At 40.3% G+C, this 22,117-nt stretch overlaps 1 protein-coding gene across 3 annotated transcripts in view; it reads left to right on the forward strand.

The window, feature by feature from the left end:
• Nucleotides 1-21,571, forward strand: part of stag1a (stromal antigen 1a) — a 71,731-nt gene extending 50,160 nt beyond the window's left edge. Inside the window, exons 2-34 of one of the 3 annotated variants that reach the window (XM_051699031.1) lie at nt 4,843-5,000; nt 5,110-5,224; nt 7,826-7,978; nt 8,266-8,362; nt 8,475-8,551; nt 8,643-8,847; nt 10,192-10,343; nt 10,442-10,515; nt 10,607-10,730; nt 10,825-10,923; nt 11,005-11,084; nt 11,161-11,268; nt 12,012-12,126; nt 12,273-12,390; nt 12,571-12,674; nt 13,518-13,610; nt 13,704-13,793; nt 13,883-14,086; nt 15,384-15,454; nt 15,562-15,649; nt 15,766-15,846; nt 16,191-16,283; nt 16,379-16,553; nt 16,667-16,806; nt 16,903-17,004; nt 17,096-17,244; nt 17,331-17,459; nt 17,582-17,787; nt 17,919-18,090; nt 18,203-18,316; nt 18,451-18,565; nt 19,275-19,355; nt 21,160-21,571. In XM_051699031.1, coding sequence (XP_051554991.1) covers nt 4,972-5,000; nt 5,110-5,224; nt 7,826-7,978; nt 8,266-8,362; nt 8,475-8,551; nt 8,643-8,847; nt 10,192-10,343; nt 10,442-10,515; nt 10,607-10,730; nt 10,825-10,923; nt 11,005-11,084; nt 11,161-11,268; nt 12,012-12,126; nt 12,273-12,390; nt 12,571-12,674; nt 13,518-13,610; nt 13,704-13,793; nt 13,883-14,086; nt 15,384-15,454; nt 15,562-15,649; nt 15,766-15,846; nt 16,191-16,283; nt 16,379-16,553; nt 16,667-16,806; nt 16,903-17,004; nt 17,096-17,244; nt 17,331-17,459; nt 17,582-17,787; nt 17,919-18,090; nt 18,203-18,316; nt 18,451-18,565; nt 19,275-19,355; nt 21,160-21,183 — 3,777 coding nt within the window. In that variant the 5' untranslated portion in view covers nt 4,843-4,971 and the 3' untranslated portion in view covers nt 21,184-21,571. Of the gene's footprint in view, nt 1-4,842; nt 5,001-5,109; nt 5,225-6,299; nt 7,006-7,825; nt 7,979-8,265; nt 8,363-8,474; nt 8,552-8,642; nt 8,848-10,191; nt 10,344-10,441; nt 10,516-10,606; nt 10,731-10,824; nt 10,924-11,004; nt 11,085-11,160; nt 11,269-12,011; nt 12,127-12,272; nt 12,391-12,570; nt 12,675-13,517; nt 13,611-13,703; nt 13,794-13,882; nt 14,087-15,383; nt 15,455-15,561; nt 15,650-15,765; nt 15,847-16,190; nt 16,284-16,378; nt 16,554-16,666; nt 16,807-16,902; nt 17,005-17,095; nt 17,245-17,330; nt 17,460-17,581; nt 17,788-17,918; nt 18,091-18,202; nt 18,317-18,450; nt 18,566-19,274; nt 19,356-21,159 lie in introns of those variants that run through there. The other 2 variants (XM_051699032.1, XM_051699034.1) reach the window with 2 other exon arrangements.
• Nucleotides 21,572-22,117: the final 546 nt, after the last annotated feature.

Raw genomic sequence — 22,117 nt, forward strand, 5'->3', positions numbered from 1 at the left:
TGCTGGAAACACTGTCAGAGTATTTCCGTACGGTGTTCCAGCCGCATTGGCAGAAAATTCACGCAGGCTAACCGTTAATGGAACCGAAAGTCACGAAGATCCTCCTATTCCGGTATTTTGTAAAGAATGGAACCAGTTCTGAACAAGAACTGGTTCTTGGTTCCCAACACTAGTCCTGCTAATTGGTGTGCATGTTCCTGAGTTGACTGACGATGTCTGTATCTAAAAGATGATTGTCTCTTTTACCTGCAAGGCGGGACTTCCTTTTCTACATCCACCATATTGGACGTTCCAATTTCTCCCATTCATTTTAATACAAGTACGCCGTCTCTGATCAAACTGTTTCGGATTGAATGCAACTATTTACCTAAAATTGTTTTTACACACAATTTACACAGAAAAGCCATCTGTCATGTTTCATGTACTGTATAAGGCCCATTACTTTAAATGAGCAGTATACCTTTATGAGGGCATATATTTTTCTGCTGCTGAATAAAACTACTTTATTACTAAACCCTTAACTAGATAGGCCTATAATAGAATATTACAAAATATATCAAATGATAGGCTAGATAACAGATAATAACAGAGTACTACAGGGCCATTTTTTCGCCTTTATTGTAAATACATGTAGCAGTTTGTCACTTTCTGGGGCATTTTTACACCAAGCCCTAGTTAATTTCTGATCCTGGTGTGTTCTAGTTTTGGCACGTAACTTGCAGTGTAGACGCTGTATCGGTGCGGTGTTATCTGGCTGTGTGGCCGATGTGAGTGTTTAACAGCAGTGGGAGAGTGTCAGGATTTAGCAGAGGCAGGACCCAAATGCAGGGTAAAAAATAAAGGGGATTTATTAATACAAAAAGGCAAAAACCAAATATAAACTACCCCATAGGTGAAAAGGATAATCCAGGCAGAACTGAAGGAAGTAGGGCTGGGGCAGACGTAACTGGGAACCGGGACCGACTGGAACCGTCAGGAACTGGGATAGCAAACCAGACCGACATGGGACACAAAACAAGACCAACGAACAAGACGAACGGGCATTGGACAGCACACACGAAGAGACTAAAATAGGGATAGAAATCAAACAAGTTAACAGACAGGGCAAGTGTGACTAATAAACTAATAATAGGCAAACAAGGAGGTGGGGGATGACGCAAGACAGAGAGACACGCGGCAATACAGAAACAAAACAAAGCCACGTGCTCTCACAAGACAACAAACACCCGAATGGCATGAGCGCACATCACCAAGACAGTAAGGCAATATATGCTCATGCCAACCAACAGACAAGACGAGAGAATGCGTAGCAATTGCAAACAAAGCAATGCCACGCATTCCCACACTAAACAAATGCCACGCGATGCATGCAACAGGTGACAAAACGAAACAAGACACCTGTGTGAGAGTTCAGCCACTCACAAACCCGACACCTCAGACCGAAGTGAAGAACACAACATGAAGACAGCTCACAATCTGGGCGCAACGCGAGGCGCACCCGTGTTCACGAGAGACAGACATAAACTATTGACGCGAGCGCATGCCACAAAGATGACATAAGCGCAATGCACTCATGTCAGTAACAGACAGAACATGGAGCATGAGTGTCCAGATCCCGACACAGACTGAAACCGAACCAGACAGGGAAGTCAGGATCCAGACATCATGCTCCAGACTTGAAACAAGACAGACCGAAGATATTGACATGAGTGCATGCCTCCAAGATGACATAAGCACAATGCACTCATGCCAATAACAGATCAAGGAGCATATGTGTCCGAATCCCGACACCAACCGAAACCGAACCAAACATGAAACCAACAGAGGAGCGCACGGCAGGGAAAACAACCGAAACCGTGCGCTATGATGTCACAGTCATGTCACACAAAAATCCAGACTGACAGAGTGACAGGACCATGACAGGGAGGGGAGGTCATATTTAGAGCGATGCCATGTGTTCATGTCGCAGCGGAGGACAAGGTTAGAGAGTCATTATAGAAACACAGAAACCAGAGAGGTGATGGAGAAATAGAACATAATGTTTTCTTACACTCTGTCATTCTGTTTTTCTTTGATCTGTACAGCTTATTTCCTCTAAGCCTGATATATAAACACATATAATGCAAGAAAAATCTCTTACACTTTGGCTGTCTGCACCACTCAAGTGAGGTTTTGTCAGTGTTTGTGACACCGGCTCAGCTTAAAAGGTTAGTTCACCCAAAAAAGAAAATTCTGTCATTATTTAGTCACTCTCAAGTCTTTCGAAACTTGTATGACTTCAGTGGAACACAAAAGGCGTTATTTTATAGCAGTAAGTCTAAGCTGCTCTTTTCTATACAGTGAACAGTGAATGGTAACCACAGCTATCGAGTAGGGCTGTCAAATATAAATTTGAATATTCGTCGAATTTAAGAAAAATACGCACGAATTAGTTTAAAATTAAATTTTTTTTTTAACAGCCAGGAATGGTCTTTGTAATAATATAACACAGTGCTGCATGGTTATATGTATTCAATGCGCCCTCTTGTGGACAAAGGAAATAAAGTCCATTTTAAAAATCAGCTGACTTTTAAATTCAAATTTAATTCAAATGTAGAAAATTTTAAGGTCAAAATTTGAATTTTATTTCTCTGCCCAACTGACAGCCCTACTGTCGAGCAAGATTTTCAGTGAATAACAACTAAAATTTCAGTGTGTTCCTCACACAAAGGTACCAATGGCTTCAGAAGACTTGAAATATAGTGCATGAGTTGTATTGACTACTTTAATCATGTGTTTATGTCTTTTTTGAGCTTTTATGGAATTGTATGGAAGAGAGCAGTGTGAACATTCTTCAAAATTCTCCTTTTGTGGGTAGCTCAGCGAGTAAAGACGCTGACTGCCACACCTGGAGTCGCAAGTTCGAATCCAGGGCATGCTGAGTGACTCCAGTGAGGCTTCCTAAGCAACCAATTGGCCCGGTTGCTAGGGTGGGTAGAGTCACGTTGGGTTAACCTCCTCGTGGTCGCTATAATGTTGTTCTTGCTCTCGGTGGGGCGCGTGGTGAGTTGTGTGTGGATGCCGCGGTGAATAGCGTGAAGCCTCCACACACACTAGGTCTCTGCAGTAACGCGCTCAACAAGCCACGTGATAAGATGTGCAGACTGATGTTCTCAGGCAGAGGCAACTGAGATTCATCCACCACCCAGATTGAAGAGAGTCAGTATGCCACCACAGGGACTTAGAGTGCAATGGGAATTGGGATAAAATCCCAAAACAAAAATTCTCCTTTTGTGTTTCACTGGGAAAAAAAGAAAGGCATATAGGTATGGAATCCATATGTATCCAAAGGTGAATAAATCACTTTTTAAGTTCAGTATAGTTATAAAACCTGTAAAGATGTAGTCCTTCAAGACTCCTACATTGTACAGCCATCTAGTGGCAGTATAAAGAGGATAACCTTCACCGCAACTTAAACTGTCATCATTCAAATAAATCAGACATGCAAGTCCCCTACTGTAGTGCATGCTTCAAAAAGGCCTGTCTTGTCCTAACTCATTAATTGAACTACACTGATCATATAGTACTAATTTAAGATGAGCGATGGTCTCTAGATGAATAAGGCAAAATAAATTATTTTTGATTTATGGAATTACTCTTTTTTTTTTTTAGACATAATGACATATTCAAACGTCTATATTTCTCTGTGGAAAAACGTAAAGGCTGGTTTTCCTTTTGTATCTCTGTAACTGTGTTGTTTGCATGAAAGGGATAAAGATGCAAACTGAGAGAAATAAAGCAAGTGGACTGTACATTTCAACTCACTTAAGTACTAGTGGAGTGGGAACATTTTAATGAAAACTTTCTTAGCCTGCCCCCTACTGTTGCCCAAGAAGTGCTTTTCATTCTCTAGAGTTCAGCATTCTGTTAGTGAGAAAAAACAGCCTCAAAAAGTGTGTTTACTGACATTACAGTCGTTTGCAATCAACAGAACATTAATTTTGATTTTTAAAGGCCTGGAGATTCTCTAAAAACATATATTGTTATCCTGTCAAATAATCATGAAAGGTCAAGTACTTTATGGTTCATACTGCCCCTAGTGGTGATAGTTAACTTCAGTTAAATTCATTCATGTAGTGCAATCATTTCAGTCTTATAGGTTCAAACCAAATAATCATATTATTAATTAACTTTAGGCCAGTCAGTTGCACGGATTAATTTGGCTTTTAACCTTAGTATATCCTTAGCAAATCAATTGACCAAAATGTCAGGTTTATAAATAGAAAGGTACTAAACCGAATAAAAAAATAAAATAAAACAGCCTTGTTTACTCAGAAAGTGACATGGAATCGATGCTATTTTAAAATGTGTTATTAGGCCAAATGTCTAATGCATACGTGTGTGTGGAAGTTGTAGAACTCGTCCCTGTGATAATGTAGATTGACACCTCTGTTAAAGATGTGCTGCTGCAGTTCATCAACTGGCCAGTTGGTGTCTCTGTTTAGTCCTTTTTAACATTATGTTTCCTGTCCATAAAACTGTCAGTCAAGTCTGCAATGTTGCAAACCCTAAGGAAACTTTCAGGTTCATGGCATTGACATCAATAGGAAATGTGTTTATGGAGGGTGATACTCAGCAATTTAAAGCACCTAAGGAATATGATTCAAAATATGCAGATTATTATCACACATTTTTAATAAGAAAACGTTGCACAGTTTTTTATGAAATCATAATAACTTCAGTCGGTGAGTTAAATAATAACATGGCACATAGAGTGCATGTTTTCCAGTCCATATAACATTGCTTTTGAATGAAGAAATTTAAAAAAAATGTGTTTATCTTTTTTCTCTGTCCTGTCTGTAGGTTTAGAGTTGCAGTGTTAATACTGTTATCAGCACTTACACCACACTGTAAGGTCCCCAACCAGCAGCACTCTGGAACACACAGCACTGGACACCAGACCTGTAACACACAAGCTGTTTGTTTGTTATCATGATCACCTCAGAGCTCCCAGTGCTACAGTGAGTCAAAGCTTCATTTTCACCTAAACTACATGTTAAACTAGTGTGCATTGTTTGGATTACAGAATTAGTGGAAGTGCTGTGTTCATGAAGTGTGTTTTTGTAACAGGGACTCAGGTGAGTCGGGTCAGGATACAGTGAGTCTCAGTATGAGTATGAGTGAACTGGACGACTCTGGAGATGGCAAGGGCCGGAAGAAGAGAGGAAGGCCTGGCAGACCACCTGTACGTCTATATTTACATTCCTGACCCAGGACTCAACAATAAGGATATTTTCTACAGGCCCATTTGGGCCAGTAATTCACATTTTTATGTGTCAGAATTTATTTATTTTTTTCATTATAGGTTAAGTTCTTTACGAAAATTGCTATATTGTAACATACTAATTAGATAAATTCATCTAAACACATTTGTGTTGTCTTTTTTTTTTTTTTTTTTTTTTTTTTTTACAATTCATTTATAATAAAACTGATTCTTTCAAGACTATCACAAGTTATTCTTGCAATTTTGACAAATCCTCTTCCGTATTAGTCAACTAGACCAGGAGTTTTTAAAATTTCCGATGCCAAAAGCTCTCAAATTTGATTTGTTTGTTCCCCTTGCAAGGGACCCTGTGTGTGAGAAAAGTAGTAAACATGATATTGTAAAGACTTCTTGTTTGCTAAATTAAATAATTGGCTTTTATGAGGCCTGGGTAGCTCAGCGAGTATTGACGCTGACTACCACCCCTGGAGTCACGAGTTCGAATCCAGGGTGTGCTTAGTGATTCCAGCCAGGTCTTCTAAGCAACCAAATTGGCCCGGTTGCTAGGGAGGGTAGAGTCACATGGGGTAACCTCCTTGTGGTCAATATAATGTGGATCTCGCTCTCGGTGAGGTGCGTTGTGAGTTGTGCGTGGATGCTGTGGAGAATAGTGTGATCCTCCTCTCATGCTACGTCTCTGCGGTAACACGCTCAACAAGCCACGTGATAAGATGTGCGGATTGACATCTCAGACACGGAGGCAGCTAAGATTTGTCCTCCGTCACCCAGATTGAGGCGAGTCACTACGCCACCACGAGGACTTAGAGTGCATTGGGAATTCTGAAAAAGGGAGAAAAAAATAAAGAAAATAATTATAATTGGCTTTTATATCATCATTGTACTTAAGCCAAAAAAAATTATACAAATATTTTTAAAATATCTGCAAAATATTTTCTTCTTATTAAGATAACAGTGTATCTTTCTTATGCTGGAGTAAAGTTAGATTCCTAAACCCGAAGAGAAACATTTTCAATTCAATTCAATTTAAATAATTATATTTTTTAATATATTTACATTTATTATGAAAAGAGCTATTTTAATACATTTGTAAATGTATACAATAACACAATCAATATTGTTTCAAAGCAGCTTTAGAAAGAATAGTGAATTACAACCCTAATTTCTTACAAATAAATGAAATTATATGCTGTGGCAGGATTGGGCCGGGTCGTGATTCCGCACACCCGGCCCCTAATTAGGCTGATGAAGCCCGAGACGGATAAAGGCGACCTGAGACGGCAGTGCGACAGAGAGAGAGTTACCTGTGTGTGTGTGTGTGTGTGTGTGTGTGTGTGTGTGTGTGTGTGTGTGTGTGTGTGTGTGTGTGTGTGTGTGTGTGTGTGTCTGTCTGTCTGTCTGTCTGTCTGTCTGTCTGTCTTTTGGTTCAGTTTCTCATTAAAATATTATTTATATCATCAAGCCGGTTCTCGCCGCCTCCTTTCCATTGAAGTGTGTTACACTGGTGACGCAACCCGGGAAGGAGGGAGGGATGCGCTGTAATAGAGTCCTCGCCACTACCATCCACCCCAACGGAGCAGCCACGGCCTTCCGCTGGGGGACGGAGGAGCCTGGCCGCCTGAGAGCGGAGGAACGGCCGCCGACCGTGAGGGGAGGAGGGGCTCCTAACCGACCACCTGGAGTGGTCAGGGCCTCTGCCAGGGGCAGAGGAGACCCCTACCAGCCCTACTGGTGTTTTTTAGTTGGTACGATCACTGTTATAGTGTGTAGGTACTGTGTTTTTGTTATTGTTTCCCTCCCCTTGTCCCCTCCCTGATCCAGGTAGACGGGGATGACCTGCTGGCAGATGGGGCGGAAGGCACGCCCCCCCCCGCCAGGGAAAGTGGGGGGTTTGGGGGGGGGGGGGGTGTACGTCATGCCGGGGCTCCCCGGCCTGAGAGAACGAGGGAGGAACGTGGCAGGGTGGAGGGTGGGGCCAGGTCGTGATTCCGCACACCCGGCCCCTAATTAGGCTGATTAAGCCCGAGAGGGATAAAGGCGAACGGAGACAGAAGTGCGACAGAGAGAGAGTTACGGCCAGCTGCCCGACACCTGTGTGTGTGTCTTTTGGTTCAGTTTCTCATTAAAATATTATTTATATCATCAAACTGGTTCTCGCTCCCTCCTTCCGTTGAAGTGTGTTACACATGCTAATTTATTTTTATTTTTTACTATGGTCGTCAATACAATAAAATAATCGTGATTAATCTAATGATTTCAGAATTAAAGTGTAATGTCAACATTTTTACACTGAAATTTTTGTGGACCCCCTTCGGTTGTCCCTGGACCCCAGTTTGAAACCCGCTCAGTTAGACAACTATATAGATATAAGTGCAGCACTGGCCCAAAAGTACAAGTGATTATTCCATCAACTGGCTCTAAAATCTCTCACACTGGCCCTGGACCATCGGGCCATCCTTGCTGTTGAGCCCTCTGACCACAGGGAGAAAACATATTTTTGTGAGGCCACCATCCTTGTGTTATTCATAGTTTAAATTTGCTATTCCATTCTCCTACTTACTCCAGGCACCCAACAAGAAGCCTCGGAAGTCACCATTGGAAAAGGGCTTTGTGGGAGCACCGCGCGGGAGGAAGGCCAATGGCATGGCTCAGCAGAACGGAGAGGGAGATCCTGTCACTCTGTTTGAGGTTGTCAAACAGGGAAGGAGCGCTATGCAGGTAAAGGACACAAATAGAATTAGCAGAAAACACTTTTCTGCTTTTCTGCCTATAATGTTTCATATTATGATGTACATTTTTTTTTTACAACTGAAAATGATCAAGAAATGTTATTTGAATAAGAAATGAATATGTAAAACATTGGTTGTTCTTATAGTTATTATAATCAATTATTAAATTCTGTATTCAGTAATATACAAAAATATTTTGTGCTGTCAAAGGAGCAAGTGTTGAGCAAATGGTTCACAGTGTTTAAATGGTGACACAGCTGTTCATGTTTCTTTCAGTCAGTGGTTGATGACTGGATTGAGTCGTACAAGCAAGACAGAGATATTGCACTTCTGGACCTCATTAACTTCTTCATCCAGTGCTCTGGCTGTAAAGGTACCAAATAACTCACACTCATAAAAGTCCCTCTGTATAATTAATGAATATTAATCATTTGTTATTCATTCACAATTGCAGTGATTTTCTTACTGATCTTCCTTTATCACAGGCACTGTTAGGATTGAAATGTTTCGTAACATGCAGAATGCAGAAATCATCCGCAAAATGACAGAAGAGTTTGATGAGGTATCTTTTCTTTTGGATTTACTAATGGTTGTGGATTTAAATGACTTCTGAACTACAGTCTGAATAGATTGTACTTTGCGTTTTAATGTAGGACAGTGGAGATTACCCCTTGACCATATCAGGTCCATTGTGGAAGAAGTTTCGCTACAACTTCTGTGAGTTCATCAGTGTTCTGATCCGTCAGTGCCAGTACAGCATCATCTATGATGAGTACATGATGGACACGGTCATCTCTCTGCTCACAGGGCTCTCGGACTCTCAGGTCCGAGCCTTCAGACACACCAGCACTCTAGCAGGTAAACACCCCACATGTCTTTATCTGACTGCAGTCATACAACCTAGCAGCCACAGTCTGAATGAGGGATATGGCTTTTAAAAATAATTCGAAAGTTGACTTTCCCAAAAAGTGTAAACACTGTAGGTGTGCCCAGACCACACACTTCTGCACTGTTCTACGTCATTTTGTAGTGTAAGTCGTGTGAGTAGCATGTTAACACTGAAAATGCAAAAAAAGAGACGTGTACTATAAGTACCCGAATGATGCACTTTTTCAACCGTCAAAACGGAGTGTGGAATGTTGGACACTTAATGCACTCAGTGCTTGCGGCTTGCCATACATAGCGGAAGGGGTGGAGTTTCCTGGCTGCATTGCTGGTCTGACAAAACAATTCTAAATAATGGAGAATTTAGCAACTTGCGCAACTTCGTAGACCATATTCACGTAAGCGCCATCTTTGATTTTTAATGGGAATGGCAACGAGACTGTGAGGGATAGACTTACAGTCTCTTTAATGGGCTGTACTGCAGTTTAAAGTGTTTTTGGATCATTCCATGTAAACATTGATAAAATATCTGTCCCTGTCCAAGAACATTCAGTATACAAAGAACTCCAGACAATGTGAGTTCTGGAAAATCAGATGTGATCTAGGAGCTTTATACCATTCGTGCCATTGAAGAGATGGTGAATAAGTCTGTTGAAGACAGCACCTTACAAATATATGTTGAATGCTTTACCATTACCCCACGCTGTGTGAATATATACATTGTTTGGGATACAAGTGTTGAACAGAGGATGGCTAATGCACTAAAGCTAGCAGGAACACATTGCATGCTTTTGAAACATCACTTCCTGTCAGCTGTTAAACGGCAATGCTTTTGTGTAGTAAAAAATGTTTTTTAAGTGTTCCATTTGGGTACTACACTTTGAAAATTCATACATTAGATGGTTGAGTGCATAGTGTATTTTGTAAATGCATAGTGTAAAGTGTGATATTTGGAACACAGCTCATGGCTTTGTGGTGCTATCAAAACATTGCTTTGTTTGATTGAGCGGCCCTACACTACAACACTGGTTTAACCAATGCCGTGATGGACAAACTATCTGTTTCAGGAGAATTCTTTTTTTGTTGGGTACCACTTGTGCCACATAAATAAGAAAATTATTTCTGGGCCACAAGTGTCTCTAAATGGAATTTCAAATACAATGACTGTTTTCAATCAGTTTCCCAAACCTGCTTAACCACAATAGTTCTGAGTTTTCAAGCCATTATCAGGTTTGTTGTTTGTGCCCATGTTAACTTCCCATCACTTGAAGAATCTCAACCACACAAATGTCTCTTTCATTGTTTTTATGTCCTCAGCCATGAAGCTCATGACAGCTCTGGTGAACGTGGCTCTCAACCTAAGCATTCACCAGGACAACACACAGAGACAGTACGAAGCAGAACGCAACAAAATGGTGGGAAAGAGAGCCAATGAGAAACTCGAACTTTTGCTCCAAAAGAGGAAAGAGGTATTACACCCTAAATGCTGGTGTAAAACTTTCACTTGGTGTAAAACTCATTTGTAGGCCATAAAATTATCATTTACTTATATGAACTTTCTCACCAGCTCCAAGAAAACCAAGATGAAATCGAAAACATGATGAACTCAATCTTCAAGGGAATCTTTGTTCATCGTTACAGGTGATTTAAATTTGTAGACCCTCACAATGATGCACACTATAGTGCTGTCATAGCCGGCAATGTGTAATCATATCTTGTGTGTGATTGACAGGGATGCAATTGCTGAAATCAGAGCAATATGTATAGAGGAGATTGGTGTGTGGATGAAAATGTACAGTGATGCCTTCCTAAATGACAGCTATCTGAAATATGTGGGATGGACCTTACATGACCGGGTATGCTATCTGTGCAAACACCTATAAACAGCTTTTTGTGCTCCTGTTGCAATTTAATTTTCAGTTTAATAATATCAGAATGTAACATTTTCAGCAAGGTGAAGTGCGGTTGAAATGTTTGAAAGCCTTACAAAACCTCTACACAAACCGTGAACTTTTTCCAAAACTCGAGCTCTTCACAAACCGGTTCAAGGTAAAGAGCATTTCAGGAGTGGTATTGCAATTCTCTGAATCTCTGGTACGTTTTGATTATGTTAAATCCTCCTCCTTATAGGATCGTATTGTGTCCATGACCCTGGATAAAGAGTATGATGTTGCAGTGGAGGCCATCAGACTGGTCACTTTAATCCTACAGTAAGTGAATTCCTTCTGCTGTCTGGAAGCTTTTTTTTATCAGTATATATATTTATAATATTCTTCATTCATCCAGGGGGAGTGAGGACGCTCTGTCTAATGAAGACTGTGAGAATGTCTATCATCTGGTGTACTCTGCACATAGGCCTGTGGCAGTGGCTGCAGGGGAGTTCCTGCATCGAAAGTGAGTCAACTTCCTTTCTTTCAAAACCTGCTCTTTTTTGTTTTGCATTTGCACATTTACAATAATTTAGGACAGTGGTTCTCAGCCATGGGGCTGGGGGCTGCTAGAATGGCCTCAGCAAATTTCCAAGGGGGGCTGCAAGATGGCTCAAATGTTTTTTAAATGTAAAAGTTATATAGTAAAATAATCTAACTTAGCTTAAATGCTAAAAAATCAAGATAGTGGCCTTTTATCCAAAGCCACTTAAAAATAAGGAACATCACGAGTCCCCAATTTGTTTTTGCAATATCACAATGCCAAGTGTTTAAGTAAGTTAGAATACAGTACAAATGCTAGAGTATAAGTAAAAATGCAGAAAAGTATAGAAAAGAGAACAAGTTCATAGAAAGGGCCTTGTTTATAGTTCTTTTACTGTATAATGGTATGAAAATGTGGGTATTTTGTACCCAGCACACATACTACATTGCTTATACTAGATTTTATGAACCTCAAGGTTCCCACGGTCATGGAAATCTTGGAAATATATGGGAATTTATGTTTCTCGCTATGCTGAGCTCTAAATTATTTAATTCGATAGAAATTGCTCTTTTAAGTGCAATCTCTATAAAATTATGTTGTCACAAACAACTGGTGAACAACTGGTAAAGTTATCAGTCAAAATATGTGGGAACCCTGAAACATTCATACTGTCTCAAGGAAGAAAATCGGACCCAATCCTCTCTGTTTCTCTGCGTCACGGGTAGATTGTTCAGCAGACATGATCCTCAGGCAGAAGAGGCTCTGGCCAAGCGCAGGGGCAGGAGCAGCCCAAATGGAAACCTCATCCGCATGCTAGTGCTCTTCTTTCTGGAGAGTGAGGTAAAGCTGCTTTTACAGCCAGAACTGTTTAACTGTTAGGCTAAAACAGTATCTTGTATGAATATCGTCAAATAACAATATTGCAACTGTATTGTTCGTGAGAATGTGTGTTTCAGTGCTTAATGTGAATGTGTTTGTGCTTTCAGCTGCATGAGCATGCTGCATATCTAGTGGATAGTTTGTGGGAGAGCTCACAGGAGCTGCTAAAAGACTGGGAGTGTATGACAGAGCTGCTGCTGGAGGAACCTGTGCAGGGAGAAGAGGGTACGGACACACTCAGAGAGATTGCACTGGTGCTAGGACTAAAAAAACATGACCTGTGAGCCATAGTTTACAAGCTCAGAGAAAGCTTAGAGAGATACGTGTCAGATATGCACACATCTGTTTTTTTTTCCATCCCATTTAAAGGCGCTTCTCACTCCCCTTCTCTCTGTTTGTCTAAAGTGTTGTCTGACAGGCAGGAAGGTGCTCTGATCGAATTGACTGTCTGTACTATCCGTCAGGCTGCTGAAGCCCACCCTCCTGTAGGGAGAGGAACTGGAAAAAGGGTAAGACCTCCATTGACTTTGCAGTTTACAATCCTGCCTGTTCTTGTAAACAGTACATGTAAAAAGTTCTTACTGTAACACATAACAATACAGATCTAAGAGTTAATGTATTAGGAATCATGAACAAACATTGAAAACATGTATATCCATTTTAGTTGATTTCGTTTTTCATTTAGCATTACATTTCATCTGCTTACATAATTCTGGTCTGATATAATTGTGTGCAGCTCTTACTTGAAAAGTAAAAGGTCTTAATACACATCAGCATCATTTTATTGTTGAATTGTGACTCAATATTGAGTTGAAGCTCCTCTGATTTGCTGCAGAGGTCGACCAATAGTGGATTTGCCGATACCGATAACTAAGGTGGTGGAAAAGGCCGATAACTGATTAATTGGCCGATAGTTTTATTTTATTATTATTGATCTATATAATAATAAGAAAATATCTTATTCTTTCTTACTATGAAGGGTAATGAATAAAATCCTAAAAGCAGTTTATTATGCAACCAAAATCCCAATAATAACCAGAGATTTGGTACATTATGTGGGACTTTTTTTAAAAAACAAGCTCGAAATACACCGGGGACTCTTATTTTGAAATTACAGAGATTTGGCTACATTGCAATGCTCTATATGTGAGTATTTACCAATTGAAGCTTTTTTTAGATTCACCAGATGTAGAGTTTTGTATGTATATACAGTATTTCACCAGATGAGTTTCATTGATAAGGAAAAAATAAAATATCGTAAACTATCAGCATATATTTTTTTCAAAAACCGATAATTCCAAAAAGCAACTATCAGTACCGATTAATCAGTATACCTCTAATTTGCTGTGTAGGTCTTGACTGCAAAAGAAAGAAAGACTCAGATTGATGACAAAAACAAACTGACGGAGCACTTCATCATGGCTCTTCCCATGTTACTCTCAAAGGTAGGATGATATGACTCTTGTCTTCTATTTGTCTTCTCACATACATCATAACTGAGTCATTTGTGTGCTGATATACCTGTCTTCCACCCACAGTATCAGACAGATGCAGAGAAATTAGCCAACCTCCTACAGATCCCACAGTACTTTGACCTAGACATGTATAGTGCTGGGAGAATGGAGAAGGTAAGCTTTTCAAACTGGATCTCCATAAATGCACCATCTGTTTTGCATTCCATTCACAGTTGGATGATGACTGGATTTGAATGTTCCAGCACTTGGATGCATTACTGAAGCAGATCAAGTTTGTGGTGGAGAAGCACACAGATACAGAGGTGCTGGAGGCTTGCAGTAAGACCTACAGTATCCTGTGTAGTGAAGAGTACACCATCATGAACCGCGTGGACATCACTCGCAGTCAGCTCATTGATGAACTAGCTGACCGCTTCAACCATTCGGTGGAAGAGCTGCTGCAGGCGGTGAGGGATCTGTGGAGGTGACGGACAGATTTAAAATAGTGTTTCCCAGGCCCAAAAAGTCATGGAAATTACTAAATGCCTAGAGATGTCATGGAAATATCTGTAATGAATGAACATTTTTCTATTGATGCTCTACTCTAAAATATTTAATAGGCTTAATATTGCTCTTAGCGTACAACTTGCAAGCCATAGTTATGTCTGATCTGTGAACAAATAAATGTTTTGAGTCAGTTCTTTTCAATGAATTTGTCACAAATGAAGCATTAGCGATCAGCGAATCAACCTGTATTAGGTCTGTCAACAGGGCTGAGAAACTAAATTAAAATTTTCACTTAAATAATAGCAAAATTATAATATAATTATTTAATTCTAAACATTCTAAACTTAAACATTTTTTTCAGCTAGGGGAAAAAAGCTGAAAGACATCTGATTTTTAAATCGATTTTGTCTTGATATTGATGCAATGAATCAATATAAACCAAACAGCACTGTGTTACAGCTATTTTTTTATTTATTTAGCAAAAAACATATTTGGCTGTTAACAAAAATCCGCAAAAATGATAAAGTCAAAAGAGTTAGCTAGTTCATATTCTCAAATCTTAAGTAAAAAAGTAAAACGAGAAAAGAAACAGTTCAATAGAGTAGAAAATTCTATGTTAACTTGGTGTTGCACAGTAGCCTATACCAGTGTACCACAGACTTAAGCTTCAGGATAACAGTGGTACCGCAGTGTTTTTCATTAATTACAGTTATATTGTATGGACTGACTGCTTTAACAGTGAGATGCTGATAAGAGAGCAAGACACAACCGCCAAAGATCTCCATTCAAGGGGCTGTTCTCTCCGAGACGAGCGTCTTTGAACGTTGCGCTGTGTCTCAGTGTTTTTTCAGTGTTTTGTGCAGTAGTGCTGCAATTTTATTAGATGCTGTGTCAATTTAAAAAGAAATTCGACCTTTTAAACGCATCTTGAGAGACCTGCATTCTGTTTTATTGTTGCGCTGCGTCTGTTTCAGCCCAAGAATGTGATCGGTCAAAACGAACTGTAAGTCATCGTCAGTGCTTGAAGCACACATCCAAAATTCAAATGCACATTTTAGCATTGGAATGTGCATTTTAACTTAAATCCAACTAATATTTTAATTTTTAATTTTAATTGGACAGCCTCAGCTTGAAGTTTTTTTTGGTCTCTAGAGGCATAGCATTATTCATAGGTAGTTGTGTATGGATGTATGACTCATAGCTTTTGCGGCATGGTTGCTGATCAAAGCTCTCTCTGAATGTCTGTCTTGTTTGCAGGGAGAAGAGGCTGATGATGACGACATCTACAATGTTCTCTCTACTCTAAAGAGACTCACTGCCTTTCACAAGTACGCTGCTGTCTTTTTTAAATCGTGATGCAAAAGCTAATCCTTCTGACTACTTGAAGTTATTGAGTGCTAATGAACTATCAATGTCTATCTCTCCTCTTTATCAGTGCTCATGACTTGACCAGATGGGACTTCTTTGGGAATTGCTATAGGTTGCTAAGGACAGGAATAGAGCAGGGATCTATGCCAGAGCAGGTGCTGATATGATGAGTTTTTGGAGATGTGCTGTCTGGTGACTAAAGCAACATTGATTTTATTAAGATAAGATCATGCACCCTGATACTGAATGAGTTTCGTTGTTTGATTTGTAGATAGCAGTGCAGGCTCTTCAGTGTTCTCATTACTCTATACTCTGGCAGCTGGTGAAGATCACAGAAGGCACCCCATCCAAAGTCTGTAACACATTTTTCTAATGATTTTCCATTTAGCAAATGGTTCTGATTCAACATAATGTAGAATAAACTGATACTGTTGGAGCACCCTTGGAATAAGTTACTTGGGATTGAACCTGCAACCTTTTCATTGGCATCCCAGATCCTCAACCACTAGGCCACCGCTCTCACATTCTGTTTTGATATAACAAAGTGATCTGATCTGTTATTGAGTGTGATTAGACCCCCCCCCCTCCCAAAAATAAATAAATAAATAAATTATTCATCCATTATTTCATCAAGTCCAAAATTTCCTTGAGTGTTACAACCAAAAATACATTGTCTTTCTGCTATCCCAACTTCAGGATGATCTCCTAGCATTGAGAAGGGTTGTCAAGTCTTTTCTAGCTGTGTGCCAGCAGTGTTTATCAAATGTCAACACACCGGTCAAAGAGCAGGTAAGCTGAACACCCACAGCCTGTTGCAGTCATGCAAGTTCAAGAGTCAAATAAGCTGTGCCACTAACCTCTTGGCTTCCCCTCTCTTTCTCCAGGCATTCATGCTGCTATGTGACCTGCTTATGATCTTCAGTCACCAGCTCACCACAGGGGCCAGAGAGGGTCTGCAGCCTCTTGTCTTCAACCCAGATAGCACCCTACAGAACGAGCTGCTCAACTTCGTCCTTGACCACGTATTTATTGACCAGGATGATGAGAATCAGAGCATAGGTGAACCTTGAGTCACACCTCATAATCACAGTCTCCTCGTAATAAGGCGTTTACAAGGACTCTACAACAGTGTTTTGAAGTGTAGCTGAAAAGTATTGTTCTCATGTACGCAGAAGGTGATGAAGAGGATGAAGCTAACAAGATTGAGGCCTTACACAAGAGGAGGAATCTTCTAGCAGCCTTCAGCAAGCTCATCATATATGACATAGTAGATATGCCTGCCGCTGCAGATATCTTCAAACACTACATGAGGGTAGGGGTGCCAAATATCATCCTCTATTAAACTGTAAAGGTAGCAGTCATTTTTGGTACTTATTTTTTATGAGAGTCCTTGTGTAATTTCTTGTAGTACTACAATGATTATGGAGACATCATCAAGGAAACGCTAAGCAAGACCAGGCAGACGGACAAGATATTGTGTGCCAAGACACTCATTCTGAGCTTACAACAGGTGAGAAAACAGCCTAGGTATTTGTATGACATTCTCATTATTATTGAAGAGATTTTAAAGAATAATCCTGCTATTTTCTTATGTTCTTCAGCTCTTTAATGAGCTGATCCAGGATCAGGGGCCTAACTTGGACAGGACGTCATCTCACGTGAGCGGCATTAAGGAATTGGCCCGTCGCTTTGCCCTCACATTTGGCTTGGACCAAATCAAGACCAGAGAGGCTGTGGCCACACTACACAAGTAAGCTTGTGGTAGAATGGCCCTGTGGCTCTTGAGAGTTGAGTGTGTATACTGCAAACTTACTGCTACATTTTTTATGTATTCAGAGATGGGATTGAGTTTGCCTTCAAGTATCAGAATCCTAAAGGTCTGGAGTATCCCCCTCCAAATCTGGCCTTTCTAGAGGTTCTCTGTGAATTCTCCTCTAAGCTTCTTCGGCAAGACAAGAAGACAGTGTAAGTTGTCTGAGCACTTTGTGTTTTTGAGCTGCCCTGTTATAGTGAAAGGACCAAATCATCATTCACACTGTGTGTACTTGTGGCTTTTTTATGCTTTTATGTTTTCTGTGTCTCCTAAGGCACTCATATCTGGAGAAGTTTATGACAGAGCAGATGATGGAGAGGCGGGAGGACATCTGGCTGCCTCTTATCTCTTACAGGAACTCTCTGCTCACAGGTGGAGACGAGGACCGCATGTCTATCACCAGCGGCAGCAGCAGCAGTAAGACTGGATCTGTACGCAGCAAAAAGGGCCGTCTGCCCGTGCACAAGAGACGCATCGAGGGTGAGGATATAATGGTTCACATTACTCAAGCAAATTTAGGAATAGGACTGCCTGTATTTGTTCAAAAGTAGGTTGAGCATGCTTAGAACAAGCGGTCATGGGCTGTTTTGTGTGATGTTGTGGTTCTGCAGAGGAGAGTATGGAGGGCTCGTGGATGATGAGGAATGACACACTACAGACCCCCAGAGCCTTGCAGACGCCCCAGCTCACCTCAACAGTACTCAGAGAAAGCCCTCGTCAAGCTGCCGAGCACATGCCTGACCCGGACTCTGAACCCGGGTCTGAATCTGACTATGTCCATAAGTAAGTGGTCATCCCATTTGGAAGTATTTTAGGTTCTGTTGTGTCATTGTTTTAATTTTTGAAATATTTAGTGAGGTTGAGTATAAATTGTCTCCTGCAATCTCTGTCTTAGTCCTCAGATGCAGATGTCCTGGCTTGGTCAGCAGAAGATGGAGGAGGTGAACAGGAAAGAGCGCACAGCCATGAACTACATTAAGGCCCGAAGTGGAGGAGTACGACAGACTGTGTAAGTGAAGAAACCAGGGGAATCTTTGTAGGACATTTCACTAGAAGAACCTAATGAAAGGCCACTTTAAGAGTTCAAGTGCCTTAAGTAGGTTGAGGTTCTCTTCATATACATTTTCTATTTCTCGCATCTAGACGGGGCCTCATGGAGGATGATGCAGAGCCCATTTTTGAGGATGTCATGATGTCGTCTCGCGGACAGCTGGAAGACATGAGTGAAGAATTTGAAGACACCATGGTGATTGATCTGGTAAGGAGCTGGCTATGTCTTGCCAGAAATTAACGCGGATACTTAAGCCTATCTGGTGTCAGCAGCTGGGTTTCCATCCAACTATTTTGATGCACATTTTGAAAATGTGCATAAGAAATCCTGAATGGAAACGCTTGATATGCGAATAAAATCTCATAATTCACATAGAAATTTAATGCGATAGTAGGAGGTGGATTCTTTTGAGTTTTGCATTAGTTAAAATGTTTATTCACATATTGATGATGTTTTTGACCATTTGTGCATGTAAAGCACGATGGCATTATGCTTGTCGGTTGGTATGGGTGTTCGATAGCTTGATGTGATTGGCCCAACAAAAGGTCTGACCTTGGCTCACAGTTCTTTCTACACAGCCCTTGACATTCGGAAGTTTAACAACGTTGTGGATGGAAACGCGCAATGATTCGTATTTTCTTTAGTCGAATATTCAGAAATGCGCATAAAAATGCTAAACATTTTGGATGGAAACCTAGCTGGTGACATGGTTGGTTTTTATCAACTTCCATTTTGCACAGTTACTGAGTTAATACAAGATAACGTCTTAATTAACATATGAGCAGTTGTTCATAAGAGGGCTCTTATCCAGAAATTTAGACCACTTTATTACTAAAAAGTCAGAATGCTGTGGTCATGAAATGTTAATACAATTTGAAAAAGCGTTATAAATAATATTATCTGAAATCGTGCACAGCCTCCATCCAGGAACAGGCGTGAGAGGGCGGAGTTGAGACCTGACTTCTTTGACTCGGCAGCCATGATTGAGGATGAGTCGGTGAGGCTGAAATTATTGTTTTTGTGTGTGAGCCTACAGTTTGCCTTGTTGAGCATGGTTATGCAATCTACAGGTGCATCTCAATAAATTAGAATGTCGTGGAAAAGTTCATTTATTTCAGTAATTCAACTCAAATTGTGAAACTCGTGTATTAAATAAATTCAGTGCACACAGACTGAAGTAGTTTAAGTCTTTGGTTCTTTTAATTGTGATGATTTTGGCTCACATTTAACAAAAACCCACCAATTCACTATCTCAAAAAATTAGAATACATCATAAGACCAATAAAAAAAACATTTTTAGTGAATTGTTGGCCTTCTGGAAAGTATGTTCATTTACTGTATATGTACTAAATACTTGGTAGGGGCTCCTTTTGCTTTAATTACTGCCTCAATTCGGCGTGGCATGGAGGTGATCAGTTTGTGGCACTGCTGAGGTGGTATGGAAGCCCAGGTTTCTTTGACAGTGGCCTTCAGCTCATCTGCATTTATTGGTCTCTCGTTTCTCATTTTCCTCTTGACAGTACCCCATAGATTCTCTATGGGGTTCAGGTCTGGTGAGTTTGCTGGCCAGACAAGCACACCAACACCATGGTCATTTAACCAACTTTTGGTGCTTTTGGCAGTGTGGGCAGGTGCCAAATCCTGCTGGAAAATGAAATCAGCATCTTTAAAAAGCTAGTCAGCAGAAGGAAGCATGAAGTGCTCCAAAATTTCTTGGTAAATGGGTGGAGTGACTTTGGTTTTCAAAAAACATAATGGACCAACACCAGCAGATGACATTGCACCCCAAATCATCACAGACTGTGGAAACTTAACAGTGGACTTCAATCAACTTGGGCTATGAGCTTCTCCACCCTTCCTCCAGACTCTAGGACCTTGGTTTCCAAATGAAATACAAAACTTGCTCTCATCTGAAAAGAGGACTTTGGACCACTGGGCAACAGTCCAGTTCTTCTTCTCCTTAGCCCAGGTAAGACGCCTCTGACGTTGTCTGTGGTTCAGGAGTGGCTTAACAAGAGGAATACGACAACTGTAGCCAAATTCCTTGACACGTCTGTGTGTGGTGGCTCTTGATGCCTTGACCCCAGCCTCAGTCCATTCCTTGTGAAGTTCACCCAAATTCTTGAATCGATTTTGCTTGACAATCCTCATAAGGCTGCGGTTCTCTCGGTTGGTTGTGCATCTTTTTCTTCCACACTTTTTCCTTCCACTCAACTTTCTGTTAACATGCTTGGGTACAGCACTCTGTGAACAGCCAGCTTCTTTGGCAATGAATGTTTGTGGCTTACCCTCCTTGTGAAGGGTGTCAATGATTGTCTTCTGGACAACTGTCAGATCAGCAGTCTTCCCCATGATTGTGTAGCCTAGTGAACCAAACTGAGAGACCATTTTGAAGGCTCAGGAAACCTTTGCAGGTGTTTTGAGTTGATTAGCTGATTGGCATGTCACCATATTCTAATTTTTTGAGATAGTGAATTGGTGGGTTTTTGTTAAATGTGAGCCAAAATCATCACAATTAAAAGAACCAAAGACTTAAACTACTTCAGTCTGTGTGCATTGAATTTATTTAATACACGAGTTTCACAATTTGAGTTGAATTACTGAAATAAATGAACTTTTCCACGACATTCTAATTTATTGAGATGCACCTGTAGTCATCATTTTTTATGAAATGAGAAACTGACATTAAATCAGTGCTACCTGCTAAGTCAAATGTACTATTAAGGGAATAACTGATTATGCGACAACTGATTATGTGATTATGTATTATTAATAAATAAATATTCATGTTTTATTTTCAGGGTTTTACGATGCCTATGTTCTGAGGTGCCATGACAGATGGAAAAAGAGCATATGATTTGATTTGATACATTCTCAAAGGAACAAACAAACTCAAACAATGGAGGCACTTGAGTCCAGTTTCAGTGATTCTGGAGTGAACTTTACACAAACCCAAATCTTCCATCAGAGGAGCTTTAGATATTAAGTCAGATATTATTTTAACAGATTCAGTCTAATCATGTCACATATGGTGAATTGTTCTGTTGAATGCTATGTTTTGTTCAGCTCATTTGAATCACACTGGATGGGATTTACATTGTGGTACAAATTTATCATGTAAGAATGTATGGTCCCATATGTTAAAGATGTACATATTTGTGTTTATCCATCCTACTATGTAGTTGCCCTGTACAGTTAGATTATGGAGTCGTTTTACAATAAGGTTAACAAACCTTCTTTCTTTCACCCAGACAACCCAATCAGTCTAAATTTATACATAAAAATAACATTCTCTTGTTTTCAGTAGTTTTTGGGTAAAGGACAAAAGAAGGTAAACAGCGATTGTGAGAAAAGTTTGGTCAGAATGTTGTTACAGTTGTGTTATAATGTCTGTGTATTACACAATTGTCCTAAAAGGGAATTACACGTTGTGTATTTTGGCTTGCAAAACATTTGAATGGTCATCTTTTATTTCCAGTAGATTAAGTTTTCAATGAGGTGAGGCTTTATTTGTGTGAAATGTCTATTGAACATTTATTGTTGATTAAAACGAGGAGGGTTTCTGCCAGCTGCTTTTGTTTGGGTCAAACAGAAGATCCTGCTGTGCCATGTTTTGAGCGAGGCAGATTCAAGTATTGTGACACTGACTGCCTCTGTTTAAGTGCTTTATGGTCATGTGATCTCAAAAAGTGAAATGTTGTACTGTCAACAACATGAGTTTTCCCATGATTGTCATTACTCCCAATCCAACTCTTGGTT

This window comes from Myxocyprinus asiaticus, chromosome 5, assembly GCF_019703515.2.
Source record: "Myxocyprinus asiaticus isolate MX2 ecotype Aquarium Trade chromosome 5, UBuf_Myxa_2, whole genome shotgun sequence".
In the NCBI taxonomy this organism is placed as follows: domain Eukaryota; kingdom Metazoa; phylum Chordata; class Actinopteri; order Cypriniformes; family Catostomidae; genus Myxocyprinus; species Myxocyprinus asiaticus.